Genomic DNA, 22,267 nt, shown 5'->3' with positions numbered 1-22,267 from the left:
CATTTAATCTCTTTATAACACAACTGGCCTCTGTTAGTTGACATGGCTTGGATCCTCTAGGATCGAATGACAGAGATCTGGTCTGATGTCTTCAGGAAGGACTTTTAGACATTATTCAAGTGCCATGTGGCACTGTAGCCCACACAAACCACTCTTTGTTGCCATATTGTATTGAGACAAGGATTTGATAAAATTCACATCTTGTCTGTTTCTAGTTAAATTTATTGAATATCCTTTCCTTTTTAGGATGTTAGACACTCAACATTTATCCCTGCAACTCTATCAGTAGATAATTACTACTCATCTTTTACAAATGAGGAAACTGAGGCTCAGGAATGTTAAATGGCCCAAAGTCAGAGTGCTTTCCAGTGGCCCTGCCTCCTGTCTATTGTTCAAAGGTTAGGACTTGGGTTAGAGCCCAGGACACAGAGGGCCAAGGTACTCTGCCTGCACATGCACAAAACAGCTCAGCATAGCCTGCATCCATCCCTGAGGAAGACAGTGAGGGTGGAGGTTGTCTCAGCAGTGTTGTTTGCAGTCTCCTTCACAGCCTTAGAGGTATCATGCAGTTCTCCTTAGTCTCACTTATGCATCACAGTCTAGACTAGAATTCCCAAGTTAACCATTTGCTTCATGAGGCTTTTCTTACCTGAACCGGCAAGTGGCCCGGGCATTCTTGCTTTATGTCCTCTGGAGGAGCTAGGTCTAAGAAGTCACAGTGTTTATTCTCACACTCCAACATCCATCCAGATCTCTCCTTCCAGAATTGTACCACAAGGACTGTGTCCAGTGGAACACAATTGCATCAAATCCTGACATCTCCATTACTGACTTTGGAATCAGACTGATTCGAAGGAATCCATCCTTGCCTCCTCCTCTTCTCTGTGATCTCTTATAAGATACCACCATATAAAATGGGCGAAGATATTGTTGTCTGTTCAGCTGCTGAGGATCAAATGATATGGCATGTGCCATTGCCCAGCCTGTGGTAGGCCTTGAATAGACAGTAGCATCATTAAGTATCATTATTAGTATCAGTGGGTACCATGCCAGACCATTCTGTGTAGTTTTCTATGTTACACCTCTAGAGTTTTCTTGGGGATCTAGTTGTCAAAGTCCATTAGTACACACGAATTACTCCTGCTTTGGACATTCCATTAATGAATTATCTTTAATTTTTTATACAGACTTAGTGGAAACATTTCAGAATCTGGCCAGTAGCTGTTGAGGTGGACCTGGCTCGGGTGCTTTTTGGAATACAGATTGAGATGAGATGATGTTTGCCTGAAGACTCTTCAGAGCCTCTTCAGTGCACTGAGTGAAGCCCTGCACCTCCCCCTACACCCTCAGATCCAGCAGAGGCCCAGCCTCACATGCCCCCGAACTTGGCAGCAAAAGCCCTGCTCTTCCATTCATTGCAATGATTTATATTCTCTCTGGGCGTCTGATATTAAACAGGGGAATTCCGACATGTTCCATAACACATTTGCTGTAACTTGATACCATGAACCAAACTTGCTGTTATTTATCATTTCTTTTTATTTTCCCTCACTCCAGCACAAAGCCAAGGCAGAAGCAATGACCCTGGATCTCGCTCTGCTCCATAGCGTGCAGCATTTTGCTGAAGCGTTCAAGGCCAAGAATGTGTGAGTGTTCCAGTGGAGGGTTATGCATCACAGTCCCTTGCTATTGTAATGTCTTTATCAGATGAACACAACTTGGAGAATGCAAGGTTGTGGTGTTGTCTTGGCATCCAAACAGGAGGTTCATTTATATTGGCCCTGTTAAGGTAGACTGTATTTTCTTGGCTCTAAGTCACCTTCCTTATAAGATGTGTCATCAATCTAATAACAGCTTCCCAGATAAGAAAATAAAAGGACCTGTAAAAGTGGCTAATAAAAGCCAGGCAACTATAAGATGCATTCTGGCTACAAATATTTTTTTCAGTGCATCTTAAAATCAAGCAAAAATATTTTTAATTGCATTCGAGAGCAAGTAATCTCAGTTATCTAGGTCTGCAGGGGGCTGAAAATCCAAGCATGGGAGGGATCTGGTGTTTTGCAAGCCTTTAGCGATTTGATGTGGTGCATGGGAATGGCTCCAAACTCATAGATACAGGTAGTAAGAAACTTAGGCCTTTCTGTTCTTTCTCTTTCAGTCTTTCAAAATGCCTGAAGGGGAAGACCCTGTAGGGGCTTGCATATTTATTGATGCCTTCACAAAGTAACTTTTTTTTCCAAAGAGAAAGAGGAGTGGAGAAAGACAGGGAGAGAAAAAAGGGGAAGAAGGAGGGAGGTGGAGGGAGGGAAAGAGAAACTAGGACCTCATGCTATGGAAAGCAGTCATGGATGGCTACATTTTAATTACAATATTTTGTTTCCCACTGTTTATTTTTACAGTTGCCTCATATATAGGGGAGCAATAAGAGGCTTCTCATTTGACATAGTGGTTTATGTTTCATCAATAAATAACTTGTAATTTTTTTAGTAAGGTGGTTGAGGCACAAGGATTAAGTTTACCATAGTGTAGATGGTGCCAAGTGTGAGATAATTACACAGTGGCACTGCAGAGCTGGGTTTGGACAGCTCTAATGCATGACTAGCTGTCCTTGGCTTAGGCAGTGTTCGGGACATTAGATTTACTGTTTCCCAGGCAGATGAGGTATGTAGGGGAAAAGATCTTGAACCTGATATTCAAATGGGACTACGTGGAGCTGACCTCACCGTACTGTACAGTATCAGTCCTGTGTCTCCCTCTGTGTCTTGCTCTGCTCTTTGTGAATTTAACAAGGCTTGTTCTCTAAGGATCTTTTTGGAACAAGCATGTGACCTGAGTCCTGGAGCTCTACAGGATTCTGTACAGTCAGTGTCTTTAGAGAGAGTTAAACCATCCCCTAAGTGCAGACCCTCCACTCACCGATGGGAAAAACTAGGTCACACCCCCAGCCAGCCAGCGGATCTGTGAACCCCACTGTGCACCCTTCCCAGCGCTTGGTAATCAGTAGTGGCCATCACTTGCCAAAGCTATTAGAGACAGTATAGCGGTAGCTTGCAAGCCATTAGTTCATTTAGTGCTTCATCATTTGTTGTCTACTTGTTCATTTATTTAACACACATTCAGTGAGTGCCTCCAAAGCCCCAGGCATTCTCTTCGCTCTGGGAGGAGAGTGGTGGCCATCAAAAGCCAAGTTAACCTCAAACAAGCCATGATCTCAGTTGCCAGCAAGTAACATTTTATTACTAAAGGCTGACTCCTCAACCGAATAGGTCTGTGGTTGTTTGAGGGGAAAAAATACTAACAAGCCCAGCAGCAGAAGTAGGAGCTCTTTTATTGGGGGTGCATTATGGGACACACACCTAGAATGTTTTGCGTGCAGTTGTTCATTGAATACTTAAAGCGGTCCTTGAGGTAGCTGTGACTAGCTCCATTACACAGATGAGAAAAGTGAAGCTAGAAAAAAAGGGTAAGTACTGTATCCAGAGGCAAGTGGTAAGTGGAAGGGCTGAGAGCCCATGGGGTCATTCACTCCAGACTTCCCATTTTCAATGAGATGGAAGCCAAGGCTCAGAGAAAGCCAGTGACTTTCACAGGGCCACTAGGCAGTGGGATTTAGTCCCCTTCCTAATACCTGCTGCTCTCCTTAGATTTTGCTTTTCCTGCCTCAGGTCTGTGCCCTTAATTCCTGTCTCAGCCTGTATTGGCAGCCAGCAGCTTTGCTAACAAGAGCCAACTGTTACATAATAGGATCATCTTCTGCCTCTGACCAAAGCCATTACTTTTTAACCATTAAGTACTTTGGAAATCATTGAGTTGAAGTGCCTTTTGTAATCACAGAGCCCAAACTCTTAGAGAGAGCTACCACCTATTTTGCCCTAATCCTAGATTTTAGCAAATGTCTTTGACTTTTTAGACTTACAGGTTCAGAAGCAAGGACAGTTTGCTTTTCCCAGCCTTCCACAGAGCTTTTGCTATCTGCCTCTGGAGAATACAGGATCATACATGGCTTAAAGAAATATTGTGGAGGCAAAAACATGCATAAAAAGCAAGTGATTTTACTTTTGAAATACAGCCAACATGGAGTCTCACCCGGACAGGCAAATGACAGCTTAGTACTTACAAGTCTTCAAATTCTGAGAACTGTCAGAAGTGAATTTAAGCGCCGGTGACCAGGCTGCCAGAAAACCATGTGTTACCCTGTTCTTATCATCACCTCCCATCTCCCAGTATTAGCATTTCCTTGTGTGTAAAACATAATGACAAATGGAAGAAAGACTGCCAGTTCAGAACCAATTTCTTTTTGTGCTATTGGACTGAGGAGAGGAAAACCCCTTAAATGTAGATCCCACGTGGACCTCTCTATTTAGCATACTATTTCAGTGCCCCTGCATGAGCTACCCAGAACATGATCCAGCTTTGGTTTCCTGTGCAGAGCCCTCAGTTCACGTGCATGTTCAAGTGTGTTATTTTGCCCTGGGAAAGGCAGTGTTTTGTGTCATCTCAGGCTGAAAAAGATGGAAACAGATGCCAAACGCAAACACTTGTGGAAGTGCAGCCCACTGTACTGTGGTGCAGCCCTCACCGGCCTTCTGATGTGAATTAAGCTTCTGAGGGGGTGCCATCCTCATCTTAGGGAATGGGGTGGGGAGGAGAGACTACTTTAGAATGAGCATTGCTTATAATGATTGTATGAACGGTAGCTGCTAGCTAACTTTTGCTTATTCTATGCAAGGCAGTGTGTTAAGCACTTTTTTTTTCATTTTTATTTTATTATTCATATGTGCATACAAGGCTTGGTTCATTTCTCCCCCCTGCCCCCACCCCCTCCCTTACCACCCACTCCACCCCCTCCCGCTCCCCCCCTCAATACCCAGCAGGAACTATTTTGCCCTTATCTCTAATTTTGTTGTAGAGAGAGTATAAGCAATAATAGGAAGGAACAAGGGGTTTTGCTGGTTGAGATAAGGATAGCTATACAGGGCATTGACTCACATTGATTTCCTGTGCGTGGGTGTTACCTTCTAGGTTAATTCTTTTTGATCTAACCTTTTCTCTAGTTCCTGATCCCCTTTTCCTATTGGCCTCAGTTGCTTTAAGGTATCTGCTTTAGTTTCTCTGCATTAAGGGCAACAAATGCTAGCTAGTTTTTTAGGTGTCTTACCTATCCTCACCCCTCCCTTCTGTGCTCTCGCTTTTATCATGTGCTCATAGTCCAATCCCCTTGTTGTGTTTGCCCTTGATCTAATGTCCACATATGAGGGAGAACATACGATTTTTGGTCTTTTGGGCCAGGCTAACCTCACTCAGAATGATGTTCTCCAATTCCATCCATTTACCAGCGAATGATAACATTTCGTTCTTCTTCATGGCTGCATAAAATTCCATTGTGTGTAGATACCACATTTTCTTAATCCATTCGTCAGTGGTGGGGCATCTTGGCTGTTTCCATAACTTGGCTATTGTGAATAGTGCCGCAATAAACATGGGTGTGCAGGTGCCTCTGGAGTAACAGTCTTTTGGGTATATCCCCAAGAGTGGTATTGCTGGATCAAATGGTAGATCGATGTCCAGCTTTTTAAGTAGCCTCCAAATTTTTTTCCAGAGTGGTTGTACTAGTCTACATTCCCACCAACAGTGTAAGAGGGTTCCTTTTTCCCCGCATCCTCGCCAACACCTGTTGTTGGTGGTGTTGCTGATGATGGCTATTCTAACAGGGGTGAGGTGGAATCTTAGTGTGGTTTTAATTTGCATTTCCTTTATTGCTAGAGATGGTGAGCATTTTTTCATGTGTTTTCTGGCCATTTGAATTTCTTCTTTTGAGAAAGTTCTGTTTAGTTCACATGCCCATTTCTTTATTGGTTCATTAGTTTTGGGAGAATTTAGTTTTTTAAGTTCCCTGTATATTCTGGTTATCAGTCCTTTGTCTGATGTATAATTGGCAAATATTTTCTCCCACTCTGTGGGTGTTCTCTTCAGTTTAGAGACCATTTCTTTTGATGTACAGAAGCTTTTTAGTTTTATGAGGTCCCATTTATCTATGCTATCTCTTAGTTGCTGTGCTGCTGGGGTTTCATTGAGAAAGTTCTTAGCTATACCTACTAACTCCAGAGTATTTCCTACTCTTTCTTGTATCAACTTAAGAGTTTGGGGTCTGATATTAAGATCCTTGATCCATTTTGAGTTAATCTTGGTATAGGGTGATATACATGGATCTAGTTTCAGTTTTTTGCAGACTGCTAACCAGTTTTCCCAGCAGTTTTTGTTGAAGAGGCTGCTATTTCTCCATCGTATATTTTTAGCGCCTTTGTCAAAGATAAGTTGCTCATAGTTGTGTGGCTTCATATCTGGATCCTCTATTCTGTTCCACTGGTCTTCATGTCTGTTTTTGTGCCAGTACCATGTTGTTTTTATCGTTATTGCTTTGTAATATTGTTTGAAGTCAGGTATTGTGATACCTCCTGCATAGTTCTTTTGACTGAGTATTGCCTTGGCTATTTGTGGCCTCTTGTGTTTCCATATAAATTTCACAGTAGATTTTTCAATCTCTTTAATGAATGTCATTGGAATTTTGATGGGAATTGCATTAAACATGTAGATTACTTTTGGGAGTATAGACATTTTTACTATGTTGATTCTACCAATCCATGAGCATGGGAGATCTCTCCACTTTCTATAGTCTTCCTCAATCTCTTTCTTCAGAAGTGTATAGTTTTCCTTGTAGAGGTCTTTCACATCTTTTGTTAGGTTTACACCTAGGTATTTGATTTTGTTTGAGGCTATTGTAAATGGAATTGTTTTCATACATTCTTTTTCCGTTTGCTCATTGTTAGTGTATAGAAATGCTAATGATTTTTCTATGTTGATTTTATATCCTGCTACCTTGCTATAGCTATTGATGATGTCTAGAAGCTTCTGAGTAGAGTTTTTTGGGTCTTTAAGGTATAGGATCATGTCGTCTGCAAATAGGGATATTTTGACAGTTTCTTTACCTATTTGTATTCCTTTTATTCCTTCTTCTTGCCTAATTGCTCTGGCTAGGAATTCCAGTACTATGTTGAATAGGAGTGGAGATAGTGGGCATCCTTGTCTGGTTCCTGATTTTAGAGGGAATGGTTTTAATTTTTCTCCGTTAAGTATAATGCGGGCTGTAGGTTTGTCATATATAGCTTTTATAATGTTGAGGAACTTTCCTTCTATTCCTAGTTTTCTTAGAGCTTTTATCATGAAATGATGTTGGATCTTATCAAAGACTTTTTCTGCATCTATTGAGATGATCAAGTGGTTTTTGTCTTTGCTTCTGTTAATGTGGTTTATTACGTTTACTGATTTTCGTATGTTGAACCACCCCTGCATCCCTGGGATGAAGCCTACCTGGTCGTGCTGAATAATCTTTTTGATGTGTTGCTGAATTCGGTTTGCCATTATTTTGTTGAGGATTTTTGCATCAATGTTCATTAAGGAGATTGGCCTATAGTTCTCCTTTTTGGAGGTGTCTTTGCCTGGTTTTGGGATAAGTGTAATACTGGCTTCATAAAATGTGTTTGGCAGTTTTCCTTCCCTTTCTATTTCATGGAACAGTTTATGGAGGGTTGGTATCAGTTCTTCTTTAAAGGTCTGATAGAATTCAGCAGAGAATCCATCAGGTCCTGGACTTTTCTTTTTGGGGAGACTCTTGATTGCTGCTTCAATTTCATTTTGTGTTATAGGTCTATTCAGGTGATTAATTTCCTCTTGGTTCAGTTTTGGATGATCATATGTATCTAGAAATCTGTCCATTTCTTTTAGATTTTCAAATTTATTTGAATATAGGTTCTCAAAGTAGTCTCTGATGATTTCCTGGACTTCCATGGTGTTTGTTGTTATCTCCCCTTTTGCATTCCTAATTCTACTAATTTGGGTTTTTTCTCTCCTCATTTTAGTCAGGTTTGCCAGGGGTCTATCGATCTTGTTTATTTTTTCAAAGAACCAACTTTTTGTTTCATTAATTCTTTGTATGGTTTTTTTGGTTTCTATTTCGTTGATTTCAGCTCTTATTTTCATTATTTCTCTCCTTCTATTTGTTTTGGGATTTGCTTGTTCTTGTTTTTGTAGGAGTTTGAGATGTATCATTAGGTCATTGATTTGGGATCTTTCAATCTTTTTAATATATGCACTCATGGCTATAAACTTTCCTCTCAAGACTGCCTTAGCTGTGTCCCATAGGTTCCGGTAGGTTGTGTTTTCATTTTCATTGACTTCCAGGAACTTTTTAATTTCCTCTTTTATTGCATCGATGATCCATTCTTCATTAAGTAATGAGTTATTTAGTTTCCAGCTGTTTGCATGTGTTTTGTCTTTACTTTTGTTGTTGAGTTCTACTTTTACTGCATTGTGGTCAGATAGTATGCATGGTATTATTTCTATTTTCTTATATTTGCTGAGGCTTGCTTTGTGCCCTAGGATATGATCTATTTCGGAGAAGGTTCCATGGGCTGCTGAGAAGAATGTATATTGTGTAGAGGTTGGATGAAATGTTCTGTAGACATCTACTAGGTCCACTTGATCTATTGCATATTTTAGATCTTGGATTTCTTTATTGAGTTTTTGTTTGGATGACCTATCTATTGATGATAATGGAGTGTTAAAGTCTCCCACAACCACTGTGTTGGCGTTTATATATGCTTTTAGGTCTTTCAGGGTATGTTTGATGAAATTGGGTGCGTTGACATTGGGTGCGTACAGATTGATGATTATTATTTCCTTTTGGTCTATTTCCCCTTTTATTAGTATGGAATGTCCTTCTTTATCTCGTTTGATCAATGTAGGTTTGAAGTCTACTTTGTCAGAGATAAGTATTGCTACTCCTGCCTGTTTTCGGGGGCCATTGGCTTGGTAAATCTTCTTCCACCCTTTCATCCTAGGCATATGCTTATTTCTGTCGGTGAGATGAGTCTCCTGTAAGCAACAAATTGTTGGATCTTCTTTTTTAATCCATTTTGTCAAACGGTGTCTTTTGATGGGTGAATTAAGTCCATTAACATTAAGCGTTAGTACTGATAGGTATGTGGTGATTCCTGCCGTTTAGTTATCTTAGTTGTTTGAAGGTTTGATTGTGTGTACCTAACTTGATGTTACTCTCTACTGTCTTGCTTTTTCTTATCCTGTGGTTTGGTGCTGCCTGCCTTTTCATGGTTAAATTGGGTGTCACTTTCTGTGTGTAGGATCCCTTGCAGAATCTTTTGTAATGGTGGCTTTGTGGTCACATGTTGTTTTAGTTTCTGCTTATCATGGAAGACTTTTATTGCTCCATCTATTTTGAATGATAGCTTTGCTGGGTAGAGTATCCTGGGGTTGAAGTTATTTTCATTCAGTGCCTGGAAGATCTCACCCCAAGCTCTTCTTGTTTTTAATGTTTCTGTTGAGAAGTCTGCTGTGATTTTGATGGGTTTACCTTTGTATGTTACTTGTTTTTTCTCTCTTACAGCCTTCCATATTCTTTCCTTAGTTTCTGAACTTGTTGTTTTAATGATGATATGTCATGGAGTAGTTCTATTTTGATCTGTTCTGTTTGGTGTCCTGGAGGCCTCTTGCATTTGTATGGGAATATCTTTCTCTAGATTTGGGAAATTTTCCGTTATTATTTTGTTGAATATATTACGCATTCCCTTCGCTTGCACCTCTTCTCCTTCTTCGATGCCCATGATTCTCAAGTTTGGTCTTTTGATGGAGTCAGTGAGTTCTTGCATTTTCTTTTCATAGGTCTTGAGTTGTTTAGTTAATAGTTCTTCAGTTTTTCCTTTAATTACCATTTCATCTTCAAGTTCTGAGATTCTGTCTTCTGTTTGTTCTATTCTGCTGGATTGGCCTTCCGTTTTGTTTTGCAGTTCTGTTTTGTTCTTTTTTCTGAGGTTTTCCATATCCTGGCTGGTTTCCTCTTTATTGTTGTCTATTTTTGTCCTGAGTTCATTTATCCATTTATTCATTGTGTTCTCTCTTTCACTTTGGTGTTTATACAGTGCTTCTATGGTTTCCTTTATTTCTTCTTTTGCTTTTTCAAATTCTCTATTTTTATTTTCTTGGAATTTCTTGAGTGTCTCCTGTACATTTTGGTTGACCCTATCCAGTATCATCTCTATAAAATTCTCATTGAGTACTTGTAGTATATCTTCTTTTAAATTATTCTTGTGGGCTTCATTGGGTCCTTTGACATAGTTTATCTTCATTTTGTTGGAGTCTGGATCTGAGTTTCTGTTCTCTTCATTCCCCTCTGGTTCCTGTACTAATTTTTTGCTGTGGGGAAACTGGTTTCCTTGTTTTTTCTGTCTTCCTGTCATTGTCCTTGGTGTTGTTACTGTTCCTGTACTGTGTGTAATTAAGTATTTTCTAGCTTGTAATAATAACAATGGTAATATTGAGAATGGAAGAGTGAGCTGAGATGGAAAGCAAGAAGTTAAAGAAAAGGGGAAAACAAATATACAGACAAGAGGGAGAAAGCAGAACAAGGTATCAGACAAGAGAGTTTCAAAGGTATAAACAGGGAGTGTTAGTGTACTAATCGACAGTAAGCTGAACAGACAATAGAGAGACAGAGAGAGGATTGAAAATCAAAGATAAAAAAATAAAAAATAAGTATATGAAAGTAATATCTATATATAAAAATGAATTAAAATAAAATGGAAAATAGAAAATTAAAAAAAAAAAAAAACCAAAAAACTTCCAAGTTTATATGCAATGCAATTTCATTGTTAATAATTTGGATGTCCGTCTCAATCTCCAGTCCTGGAGTTGGTGCCTCAGATGTTGTTCTGTAGTTGTCTCATCAAAGGGGATGCATAAAGTGGAACAAAACTACACTCACACACACACAGAAGAAAAAAAAAAAGCCCCACCAAGTGTCCCCAGTTCAAATGCAATACAGTTTCAGTAAGTTTTTTGGCTTGCAGGTGTAATTCGGTTGTTCTCTCATCAAAGGTAGGGAGAAAAAGAAAAAAAAGCGTCTGGAGGCAGTTCTCAGAATGGTATCTGCAACTGTGGCTTGCCTGCCTGCTGCTCTCAGCCTGTAGCTGGCGGCGTTATTTATGCAGGTCTCTGGGGTGAGGTAGCACTCACCTGGTCCCACAGGCTTTGTTTGCTCAGAGTTCTCCTGTGCGGGAGCCTCTGCTACAGGCTTTCCCCTTTCCAAGCACTGGGAAAGGTGCCACTGCCCCGCGTTGTCAGGCCTGCGTGTTTATTTACAGTTCACGTGGGAAGTGGGTCTTCCCTCCTCTCACAAGCTCCCCGCTCCTGGTTGCTGGGCACGCCCCGCTCCTGCCAGAGGCTCTCTGCCCACCCGGCTCGTTTATTTACAGTCCCAGGAAGGATTCCCTTCCCCAATCTTCAGCGCTCAGGGCGCCCCACCCTCTTTCCAGCGTGTCTTGACTGTTCTTATTGCTTAGTACTCAGTTTCTCTTTTTTTCCCGGGTGGAGGTCAGTCTGTCCAGGGGGCTATGCTGCTCTGGCCCAGGCTTGTCTATGGGGCTACCGCGGTACCACGAAGCTCACCTGGTCCGCGTCTTCCCAAGCCCTATGGGCGCCGGCCACTGGAGGCCGGGGGCCCTCCTGGTTTCTCCGTTTAACGTGAAGTGGAGATTCTCTGCACCGGCTGGAGATGTGGAGGGGTCGAAGTTATGCCTTTTCTCAGTGATTATGCCTGCAAAGTGTGTCTCCAGCGTCTCTCCAAGATTTCACTATAGGAGGGTCGCTTTCTGCTTCCTACCTCTAGCCGCCATCTTGGAATTCTCATACTTCCATTTTAATAGCCATGCCAATTTCCTTTATAATTATTTTCCTCTAATATACATGTATATCAATTTGTTCTCATAACAGCAGAAGTTGCCTCACCCCTTCTGGAAGCTCAGAAGTCAAATGGTGAACTGCAGCTCCCTTCACCTTTGCTTTGGCAGACTCATGTGTGTTAAGCACTTATACGTGGATTCTGTCTTTGATTTCTCACAGTGACTCTCAACGTTGGCTGGTATCATCCATACTTTCCAAATTGGAAGTCAAAGCACAAGCTCACTATAACAGATTTAGCAATAGCAGATCCAGAATTTGAATCCAATTCTTTCTGAATCTGGAATGTGTAACTCTCTTCATTACTTCTTACACTTTGGCCATCTATCTTTTAGTACAGACTTCTATACTGGTTATTCATTACTGAGTAACAAATTACACCCAGAGTTTCATAGCTTAAAATTTTAGTTTCCTCCTCTCCCGCATTTCCCTCCTCCTCCATTATTTCCCTCCATTTTCTCTCTCAATTTGTTTAAATCAGGATTCAGATAATTTCAGTCAATGTATTTTTTAAAAAACAACCTATTTTTATTAGCATACATTCATAGTACAAGGTGGTTTCATTGCAATAATTCCATAGATTGCATACAGTGTACTATAAACAAGTTTACCCTCTATTTATTCTCTTAACCCTGCCCCCTTTTCAAACAGTGTTTGGTGGATTTCATTATGCAGTTTCCATATATATATGTATATATGTGTATATGTGTATATACATATACATATATATATGCATATGTGTATATACATTACATTCCATATATATATATATGTGTGTATATACATTCCATATATATATGTATATGTGTATATACATTACATATATATATGTATACGTGTATATACATTACATTCCATATATATATATATGTATATGTGTATATACATATACATATATATATGTAATGTACTTTGGTCCTTTTCGCCTCCCTCCCCTGTGTTCTCCTTTCCCCATCTGCGTCCCGCTGATCTCCCTGGACCCATCCCCCATTTACATTCATGTCTCATTGCTATTAGTAGCATTATCATTTCACCTATAGTTGGTCTCTCTACTTCTTTTTTCTTTAAAAGTCTTTTAAAATACAACATATTTGTTTAATTGACCAGATGGTCCTCTTAGAGATTCCCATATTTGTTTATTGCACCCTGAGATATAATCCAGTATACTCTTTCCTCTCCTTAGTTTCCTGTGAAACGTTACCATGCACTAGAAACTTGAGCAAGTTCATGTTCAGTTTTTGACAGGACACTTCTTGGATGGTGGTGTATTCCTCCACCTAGAGGACACATATACCTGCTTTCCAAAGTGTCCTTAAGGCTCGGCACTTCCCACCCTCCTCACTCCTCTGTCCCCTTGCTTCCTGTTTGCCTGCTCACTTTTTCTTTCATTTATTCTGTTATTGTCCTCTCACTCTTCTTGGTGGTCTGCACAGCAGCCTCAGCCTGATTCTAGATAGTTCTCCCAGAGTTAATGGTGGTGGTGGTCAGCCAGTGTGTCTCAGGTCGAATTATTTTGGGCATTACTGGAAAGTTCCAAACCAAAGCCTGTGGTAAGTCCCCACCAAACTGGGTTTCGAAGGATATTTTTGTTTAAACTATAATTCTGGGTGGGAGCCAGACTCCACACTGCCTGGCAGGCAGAGGCATCCCTCAGAGAATGACTAGCCTTCTTAATCACTTTGGCCTCTTATTGGGATATGCTGAAACAGACTCAGAAACAATAGTGTACTGTTTGTGATGCTTTTGCACATTTTTGTCCCTGGTTGTAGCTGGAACACTTGCAGGAAAGTACATAGTTTGAATACACAGCTCTGAGAAACAGATGCACCATAGATATTTTTTCTTCTTCAAAAACTTTTATAGTTCAAGTTCCTTGTATCTCCAACAAAATTAACAGCTGAATTCCAATCCTATAATTTTAAAAGTTGGGGGTGGCACATAATCTTGAACACTCATTGCTTGGATTCATCATTTTTCAGCTCTCCTAATACTGGCTTTGAGTCATCCTAGAAATTAATTAAAATTGACAGGAAATTTATAGTCAAATAATCATGCAATTCTGAAGGTTTCTAGCACTTCATTTTTGATCATGGTTTTCTATTTCTCTTCTCAACTTTCTGTCTCTAGTATAATTTAAAGAAATTAGGCTTTATTTCCCTTTAAAGATCACATTGAATACTGTTTATTAAAAATGGTTGGAATAAAGGCTTCCTATCATTTACTTTTGGAGGAGAAAAATATTTAAGAAGTTATTTATTTTTACTTTCTCCAAATTACTTTCAGAACTTGAACCTACTAATCCCAGATATAATGTTCTTGGATTCCTATTCAGTACTTCTTGGTTTCCAGCCCTTCTATGGAAGTGGGTGGGCTATAAATTAGAAATAAATCCCAAATTTTGAGGGATAAATTACCCTGAAGACCAATGTGTAAATTCCAGATTAATCTTCTTCTCCCCAGCTCAGTTTTCAGAATCATGTTCTTGCCAACATATCTGCAACACTGTGCTGAACATGAAAAATCTGTTCTAGTTTGCCTAATAGGGGATGATATTGCTTTTCTTTGCTACACAGTATGAAAACAAAAAGGAAAGTAAACCGAGAGTCTGACTGTAACTGTAATGAACGCTGTAAATCCAGATCTTCCTTATGATTTTTAGGGAATTTTTAAGAAGTCTACAAGTTAATTTTTTCCCTATCCCATACATTTTCCATCTTAAGTTATTGAAATATCATATTGTGAAATATTTAGTGTGGCTAGAAACATCAGGGATGAGTGGGGGGGGGTTGCCTTTTAATGCTTAACGATTTAGGCATCATCTCTTTTTATATAATTCTTTAAACATACTTCTGTCCTGTCGTTCTTTATTAAATAAAAGCACTAACTTAACATAGTGTAGTGTAGCTCAGGGGTTGTTACACTTTTCTGTAAAGGGCCAGGGAGTAAATATTTTAGACTTTTTAGGCCATGAAATCTGTGTTGCAACTACTCAGCCCTGCCATTGTAGCATAAAAGCAGCTATGGACAGTGTAGAAATGGATGAGCATGGCTATGTTCCAATAAAACTTTATTTACAAAATGAGCAAGGGGCAGATTTCCTATGCTCACCCCAGGACAATAACACACAACTCCTTGTGTAGTGAAAATAACAGGTTTTGGGGTCAACTGATCTTCAGTTTAAATTCTAGTGCTACCACTTAGTAACTGTGTGGCTCTGTGCAAACTAATTAGTATTTTGGGTCTTGTTTTCCAAATCTGTGTAATCTGGATGAGCACATTAGTTTTGCATAGTCATTGACTATAGCTATAATTCATGAAATGACCAGCTACATCTCAGTGTATTGTGTATATGCATTATGAATATGCATTTATTTCTCATCTTGATCCTAAAATGATTTGTGAGTCTTTTAAGACAACATCCAGTATCCTAAGATAGAAATAAGAGATCTACTTTAAACAGAGAAAGGGAATAAATGTGGACTAGTAAGATGTGATCAGAGAGGAAGTGTGCATCTCAAGAGCTTTTGTAATCATTAAAACTTGGGTCTAAGGATGAGCTTTGAGATTCCTGGCAGTCAAGAGAAGAGGGAAAATGAGCTTCATTCTGACCACAGCTGTTAGCATGACCAGAACCTGGCAGAAATGGTTGTTAGTTCAGTGACGCTCCCCTGAGAGTCAAAGGGTACTTATTACTGTACTGGGTTCTCCACCCGCTTCTCTTCACTGTTCTTTATTTACAATGATGCAAAGCCATGGACCTGAGTGAGATATCTTCACAGTAGTCTTTCAGAGTAACTGTCCTGCTTCTGTTCTCTTTAACAATGCCATGGCCTCTTCCTTTGATTTTAGGTGTCTTTTAAAAATTATTACAGTTCCTTAAGAGCACCTTGCCTCAGAAAAGTGAGGTGCAGTACGACATACGACAAATAGGACAAATTCCTATGTATTTGATACCCAAGTACCCTGTATTCCTTCTTCCTCTCCCCTTCTAACAATTGTTTTCCTCACTTCATTATTTATTCAGCACTTACAACAGTGCCAGGAACTGGATCAGACACTGGAATCAAACCATTTGTTTTCTCATTCCTCCTGCACATTGTTCTCTTTTTCTCATACAATAGTTGTGATGCCTAAGAACTTTTTGATAATGTTATATGAAGAAACATACCTTTGGTGAAGAAGAGTAATTTTTAAATTAAAATGAGACTGACATGCTGCATGCTGCATTAAGAAGATACTCAAAATTCAATTAGGCAGAAAGCAAAACTTTCAGTGCACCTTTTTGCCATGACTAAAAGTCATCATTGCTGAGGAATAAATGAAGATATGTTTGGATTAACCACAATGATGTTTTCAAGATAAACAGTTTTTATTTCCTAATGGACTCACCATCACCCTCATGTTTTGTGAGAACAAAGTGATGATTGTATGTTAATTAAAGACACAAAAAACCAGCCTCCTCCAGTTAATAGTAAAAGCCATGCTTTGAGGATAGATGCAGTTATTAGTGATTACCTTTTCCCACTCATTATCCCACTAATACCTATATACACTGGCATTATGTCTTTACCTCTAGCAAATAATATTAATTTCATTGCTGGTATTAAGCAATGATCACTTAAAGCACTGGAATAGAGTGGGTTGGTAAAGTTTTCCTCTGAAGAATCAGATGGTAAATATTTTTTGCTTATGAACCAGATGGTCTCTGTGGCGGCTGCTCAGCCGTTCAGTGTTAACTAGGATCATGGCAGTGCAAATGTAGCTACAGGCAATGTGTATGTGACTGCTTGTGACTGTTCCTTGCAAAACAGGAAGTGGGTTGGATTGAGGATCTGGCCTGGACTGTAGTTGACTGCCCCCTGGACTTCAGCCCATAGTCCCTTGAAATGTAATTTGTTTTAGTAGCATCCTGTCTCACCATGAGAAGTACATGCTATTTTTTGCTTGGAAAATGGATGATGTTAGGTCCAGTCATGATGAGTAAGTACATATGTCATGTGCATGGTTCATTTTAATTCTCTGCAAAAAGTACCATGGGATACTTAACAGCTGAGAGGATGTATAAAGAGTTTTAGTAGACAAGGGTGCTGTGCTAAGTTTTTGAATTATCATGATATGGAAAAGCAGGTCAACTAGCACAAGTGAGTAGTGTTAAATAATGAACACACTGAGCCCTAACTGGAGCTTGAAACCATATGATGATAATGATGGCGATGATAATTGCTGATATGTGTCAGCTATTTATCATGCACAGCTAAGCATTTATGTGCCATCCAATCTTATTTTGACAAGGATTGAAAGGGTAAGTCAAATGCAGCAAAGGAATGGCCGTGTCTCATTATTTGGCTTAAGCCAACAGATAACCACATTTTACAGATCAAGACATTGAGGCTTACAGAGGTTAAGGACCCCAATGAAGGTCAGGCTGGCTAATAAGTAGTAGAGCTAGAACTTAACTCAAAATCTTCATTGAGCTCTTCATTGAGCTTACACAGTGGTTTGAAGAATCAGATCTGTCTCATTTGGGAAATGTATCATGTACAACACATTGCCTCTGAAGGAGATTTGTTCCAATAATAGATGACAACCACTGCCTACTGGGACAATTATTAAGGTCACTTCAAGGTTAAAGGTGATCCTTCTTCCAGCCAATTTTCTATCGTCAGGAGGAAATTTGTTTTGCTAAAATATGTGTAAAGGAGGTTAAGCAGAGTCAACAGAAGGGAGACTCAGACACTCAATTAAGGTACTTAGACCATATTCCACCAAATGGCTAAAAGGTGCTTTTCCATGGAGTCCCTTTAAGCAGAAATAGTAGCTATTCACTCTCATTTGTAGTTGTCTGTGTATATTTACTTCAAATGTCAGTGTTCATTTCCCCTTAGTTCCTACTTGTCTTCAAAATGATGCTTATCAGGTAGACAGAAGAAGACCAAAGGGTCACTTTGCTATTTACACCTTTGAATTGCCACAACAATTGTTCTCTGATATAAACCTGCCACCTACACCAACACTGACCTGCTTGGTGATGTCCTGCTGCCTGAACTGCAGTAGCTGCATGTGCAGGTGTGATCTGGTCCTTTCTGCCCTGTCATTGATCACTATGTCTTCCCAACCCTGTGCCTCAGTGCTCTGCCCTCACATAAGCACAATGTCTAGAACCTGGAACCTGACCCTGGCCATTAGCTTGTACTGCCCCCTCCTACCTGTCTGTCACCTGCTCATGGGATGACTTTATCTCAGATCCTCTACAGAGCCTCCCTTCTTCCTTCCTCTTACCACAGTTGAATTGACAAGTCATTTATTGAAGCATCAGTAACGTACCCAGTCATCACATGGAACACCTTGGGGATGCTTTTTAGTATTTTGATTTTTCTTTGTTAGACTGAGCCCCAGAGGACCAAAAACCTTGGCTAATTCATCTGAATCTCTGTTCTATGACCTGCCAAAATAGTGACTTTTGCAAATTCCTTAATCTTTGCCATCATCAGTGTCTTTATCAGTAAAAATGGGAGGTGATGGCCAAGCCACTTGTGTGGTCGAGAACATTAAATAACATAATTCTTATGAATTATGAGTACTTACTAAACTTTAGTAAATTTAGTACTAAATTTAGTGAGTACTTACTAAACTTTAGCTTGTGCTTCATCATCATCAATATTACCATCATCCTTTGCCATGTCACATTTAGTACCTGACAGTAAGCTCCAGGAAGAGGATGGATATATGGGTGAATGAGTAGGTGCAAAGGAAGAAGGTGCAAGAACAAAAATGGAGTCACGTCCTTCCATTTGGTGAGCCAAATTTTACTTTTAAAGTGCCAATCCTCAGTCATTCAAAGTCCCCCACCTTGAGTGATAAGGAGATTCTGTGTTTGTCAATCTTGGGGGACAACTTTTAATATAATCATATGTGCAATAGTTATTAAAGGCAAATAACTTGAAAGTTCTTTTCTAGGACTCTATAAAGACATTTGTCCATTAAGAGTGAGGGATTCCTTGGTGTGGCCATGGGCTGTGTGATAAGGCAGCATTGCTTGGAGTGGACAGGGACTAACACCCCCTGAACCAGATCTTTGGAGCCTGTTCGTTGACCCACAGTGAGACTAAAGACCACCCACGCAGCCATCCATGCCACAAATCCATGGTGGTGTTAATGTTTGGTTACTCTCAGAGAACTCTTGATTTATGTAAGGCTTGAAAAAAGCATTTCAATTCTGTGGTTTAGATTATACTTCCCTAACTTGGCCAGTGAATCCAGCTTGGTTTTTCTTTTCTTCCTTTGTACCATCCAACCACCCCTAGTGTCACATCAGAATTCTACATTTACATAATTGACATGTTGAGAAGTTGTGCTTTAACCACACTGAAATCACATTTTAATAACATGGGAGCCATCTTCTCCCCCCAGTAAATTGTTAAGAACCTAATTCTCGTCAGCCTAAAAACTTGAACATACACTTGAAATAAATCATTGGCATGACACTGTGCAGCCTGCTGAAAATCCCTGAGGAAGATTATATTTTTAGTTGAACCACTTGTTACTGTGCTGTGTTTTTAGTACTGTGAGTACTTTCTTTTCTTCATTTTGGAGAAATCAATTCTGTACCTTGTCATTCAGAGAAACATAAATGGATTCCCTCAATTAGTGGCACTCTGTTCATTTGCAACTGAAGCTTAAACTGGTGTTACAGTTCAGTCACTGCCTTATAATCAAAAAGATATTCGAGCTGACATTACACAATCATTGATAACCAGATCCAGAAAGGTAGAAAGATATCAGGTTGTCTTAGAAGTACAAGATGGGTAAGTTGACAAATTATAAAGTGTCTGGGAGCTGCTCTGAGCAGACTGTCTCCAGCCTTAAAGGACATGCTTGCCTGCATTTTCCACATTAGGACTGTAAGGTCTCAAGAGACTGTTGTAGTGATTCTTGAGCCTGACTGTATGTGGAATCAGCTGGGAATCATTAAAAAACACTGACGGCTGGCTGCTACTCCTGACCACTTTGATTTAATTGTAAAGGACCTGCCCATATCCTTCACCCAACTTCTGGAGGAGCCAGAAGTGAGTGAGTGAGTGGGAGAGCTTTAGGTTGGGGAGTCAGAATGGCCTAACTTTTGTCACTGTCACTCACTCATCAATTCCTGGCTCATTCTTTGTTTTCTTTTTGTCTTTTTTGGTGCTGGGATGGAATCTAGGGCCTCTCACATGTTAGGCAAGCACTGTACCACTGAGCTACATCCCAGCCTCATTCTTTGTTTTCAATGGCAGTGCCCTACTTTTGCCACCGGGCGTTTTCAGTAGTAGAAGCGCAGCTCCAGCAAGTGGTTCTATGCATCCTCCCACTCAGTTCTTCTTTGCCACCTAAAGCAGGATGCCTTTGTTTTTCTTGTCCAGGCTTAATAGAATGTCACCCTGTTAGAGAGAAGGTTTCAAACTGATCTGAGACAAGAACTTGATAGGACCTTTTAAGACCTTGATTCCAAAATAAATTTCAATCCCAGCTACAGAGCCTCAAGTGTCCATCCTGCCTCTCTTTTTCCTTCTTGCAGTGACTTTTGCTGTGATCACAATGGCCTGAGTTCATGTGATTTTATTTATTTATTTTTTCTTTTATTATTCATATGTGCATACAAGGCTTGGGTCATTTCTCCCCCCTGCCCCTCACCCCCTCCCTTACCACCCACTCCGTCCCCTCCCTCTCCCCCCCACCCCCTCACCCCCTCAATACCCAGCAGAAACTATTTTGCCCTTATTTCTAATTTTGTTGTAGAGAGACTATAAGCAATAATAGGAAGGAACAAGGGTTTTTGCTGGTTGAGATAAGGATAGCTATACAGGGCATTGACTCACATTGACTCAAGTGTCCATCCTGCCTCTCTTTTTCCTCCTTGCAGTGACTTTTGCTGTGATCACAATGGCCTGAGTTCATGTGATTTTAGAAGGCTTTATCCACTTTTACAAATTTTCAGGCAGATTCCAAACCTATTGGTTTTGTTATTATGTATAAATTATACTATTTTGCATTAACTTTATGGCCAGAAAAATGATCCATGTTCATTGTAGAACAGATTTAAAAATAATGGAAAGGCATATATACAAAAGCAGAAATCACTCATTACCTTAACCCTCTGTTAGTTTGTCTTTATTTCTTGAACATTTTTACTGTGAGATTTTTTTCACACACACATACACACACACAAGAGAGAAAAAAAATTACAAAGGACCTTCCCATACCGTTTACCCAACTTCTACAATTCTGAACATGGTTCTTGCTAGATTATTTGAAGCCAAACCTAAGACATCATAAATTTTCATCCATGAACTCTATTTCCTTTCAATTAGTGCCACTGTTGGTATTTCAGAATATCACTTTGATTGCTTTTTTTTTTCTTTCCATGAAATAATAGAGATTCTGTAGGAAAGGCGTTAACTTTGTGTGTTTATAAATATATATATTTCAGATACTTTTGAAAAATATATTTTTCTAATAGCACCTTTCCCCCTTAGGTTTTCCATCATCAGTGTAAATAGAAAATTGGCATACTGTAAGGTTATGGAAAATATGAAGAATGTTTTAAGAAAAAAAGGTTTGAAAATGTTTGATCTGTGACTCTTTTCAATGACTTTAGATGTTGAGAAAAAAATTCAACTTGACATGGTCAAATTCTAATAATAGGCTAAAGTAATGTCATAGATTAAAATCATGTAACTTTCAATTATCCAAAACCAAAAAGAAATGAAAATAAGCTATTTTTCACTGAGCTCCTTTTATGTGGCTTGAGTCTTGTTGTACAGTTACCACCACTATTGAATTCCAGAACATTTCCATCACTCTATAAGGAAAATGTGTAAAGATGAGTATTCATTTCCATTCTCCCTTCCTCTAGCCCTAGGCAACCACTAATTTACTTTGCCTATCTGGACACTTCAATAGACAAAATCTTATATGGTGTTTTGTATCAGCTTCTTTTATTTAGCACAATGTTTTCAAGATCCAGCTATGTTGTCACCGTGGGTCAGTGGTTAATTCCTTTTTATGGCTGGAAAATGTTCAGTAATATGGATATTTCCACTTTTGGGCTACCATAAATATAGTTACTATTAATGTTATTCTCATTATTCAGCCATGTCTGAAGACATCGTAATACCTGAGTGCTACAGGTGATGGGTCCATTGAAGTGGGTCTTTGTGCTTCAGCATTGCTCCTGAGCTCAACACCAAGAGCCCTTCTGAGCCCTATTGGAGTAATGTCCACTGGTACAACACGCACGACCAGTGGTTGTCCAACCAATGAGTAAGACAAGTCTAAGTTCACAGCCAACAGGAGAGATGATGTTGAGTGACCTTTTTTTGGTTTAAGAAGTTACTGCCTGAATCCCACTCAGGTTCAGTTATTTTGTAAAAAGTTTTTTTTATTTGACCTCTCCTGACCCACGAAATAATTCTAACCACTC

At 39.6% G+C, this 22,267-nt stretch overlaps 1 protein-coding gene across 18 annotated transcripts in view; it reads left to right on the top strand.

Moving 5' to 3' along the window:
- Positions 1 to 22,267, top strand: part of Wwox (WW domain containing oxidoreductase) — a 927,061-nt gene that overhangs the window by 234,130 nt on the left and 670,664 nt on the right. For all 18 annotated transcript variants that reach the window (XR_012441878.1, XR_012441877.1, XR_012441881.1 and 15 more), the window contains one exon: positions 1,558 to 1,646. Coding sequence is in view for 13 of the 18 variants with exons in the window: in XM_074055599.1 (XP_073911700.1) it covers positions 1,558 to 1,646 (89 nt within the window). In the remaining 5 variants the exon portion in view is untranslated. The remainder of the gene's footprint in view (positions 1 to 1,557; positions 1,647 to 22,267) is intronic.

Source organism: Castor canadensis, chromosome 15, assembly GCF_047511655.1.
Source record: "Castor canadensis chromosome 15, mCasCan1.hap1v2, whole genome shotgun sequence".
Taxonomy (NCBI): Eukaryota; Metazoa; Chordata; class Mammalia; order Rodentia; family Castoridae; genus Castor; species Castor canadensis.
Note: the sequence above shows the minus strand (reverse complement) of the source record. Positions and strands in the feature narration are given on the sequence as shown.